We start from the raw sequence: 1,259 nt of genomic DNA on the forward strand, positions 1-1,259 counted from the left end.
GGGGCGGAACCCCCCCGGCCGGCCTCCGGCCGGTGCCAGACTCTGCAGTGGCTGCCGGTGGGTATGCGTCTGGGTCGGCCAGGGCAGGTGGCTTCCGGGGCAGGGGCAGGGGCAGAGCAGAGGGCTGGCCCAGCTGCTGGAAGGGGCAGGGCCCCGGCCCCGAGGGCGGGAGGCTGTCGGAGCCCACTCCAGGCTCAGCAAGACCGGAGGCTGTGCTGTCCACACTCGGCGGCTCTGCAGGGAGACAGCCAGCCCGGAACCTGGGACCAGGCCCCGCTGCCCTCCAGGGGACCAGGGAAGCCCGCCCACCCTGCAGGCTACACCCTGTACAGGGACCCGCCCAGCCCGCCACAGCCACACCGAACGCCCCAGAGATGGCGGCCCAGAGGCCCTGCCTCCACAGGGCACAGGTCACACACAAGGACTCGACTCGGCCACCCAGACGCCCACTCAGGCCAGGGTGCTCTCAGGGTGGGGAAAGCCCCGGGCAGGGAAGAACCCCCGGCCCTCACCTGTGCGCAGCTCCGTCAGGAGCTCCTGCTGGGAGCGGGGGCGGCTGGGGCCATCGGGGTCACTGCTGTCCAGGTCCTGGTCTGCGTCCCTGTGGGGAGAGCGCCCGTGAGGCGAGGAGGCAGCAGGAGGGTGGAGGCCCCCGGCCCAGAAGGTGCCGCCCAGGCGCCCCGCTGACCCCCGGCCACAGGCGGGGCGGCCACCGCTGGTTACTGAGGCACAGCGCTGCACGCACGTGGTTCCAGCCGGGACGTACTTCCTCCGGCCCAGCCGCGTCTGCTGGGCAAAGTCGTCGTAGCGCTCGGACTTCTTCCACAGGTAGTAATACTCCACGCACTCGCCCACCGACCGCGTGCGCACCTGCGGGGACAGGCCGGGCATCAGCCCCTCTGCCACCCTGGATGGCGAGCACCCCGCAGGCAGGCATGCCCTCCCGCCCCGGCCCACCCTGCACAGGCCCTACTGTCTCCCTGCCTCTGGGTCCTGGCAACTCACAGGCTCTCCCTGACCCCAGGCATCCAGTCCCATCGGCCTTATCACCTCCCAGTCAGGGACCCTTTCTTCCTCTTATGCAAACACCACCAAAACGCCCAGCTCCCCTGTCCAGCGCCCACCTGCTCCTCACAGGCCTGGGGTGTGCCCTGGAGCAGGGAGGGGCCTGGAGTGTGGAAGGGGCCGGAGCGTGGAGGGGCCTGGAGCGTGGAGGGGCCTGGAGCGTGGAGGGGCCTGGAGCGGGTAGGGCCTGGAGT

The 1,259-nt window shown here is 71.3% G+C and overlaps 1 protein-coding gene across 3 annotated transcripts in view; it reads right to left on the bottom strand.

Moving 5' to 3' along the window:
* Positions 1-1,259, bottom strand: part of MIER2 (MIER family member 2) — a 26,207-nt gene that overhangs the window by 2,510 nt on the left and 22,438 nt on the right. The window contains exons 11-13 of one of the 3 annotated variants that reach the window (XM_027769544.1): positions 746-870; positions 513-601; positions 42-234 (exon numbers count right to left, since the gene is read on the bottom strand). In XM_027769544.1, the coding sequence (XP_027625345.1) occupies positions 42-234; positions 513-601; positions 746-870 (407 nt within the window). Of the gene's footprint in view, positions 1-23; positions 235-512; positions 602-745; positions 871-1,259 lie in introns of all 3 variants that reach the window. The other 2 variants (XM_027769545.1, XM_027769543.1) reach the window with 2 other exon arrangements.

This window comes from Tupaia chinensis, unplaced genomic scaffold (genome assembly GCF_000334495.1).
Source record: "Tupaia chinensis unplaced genomic scaffold, TupChi_1.0 Scaffold149964_1, whole genome shotgun sequence".
NCBI lineage: Eukaryota > Metazoa > Chordata > Mammalia > Scandentia > Tupaiidae > Tupaia > Tupaia belangeri.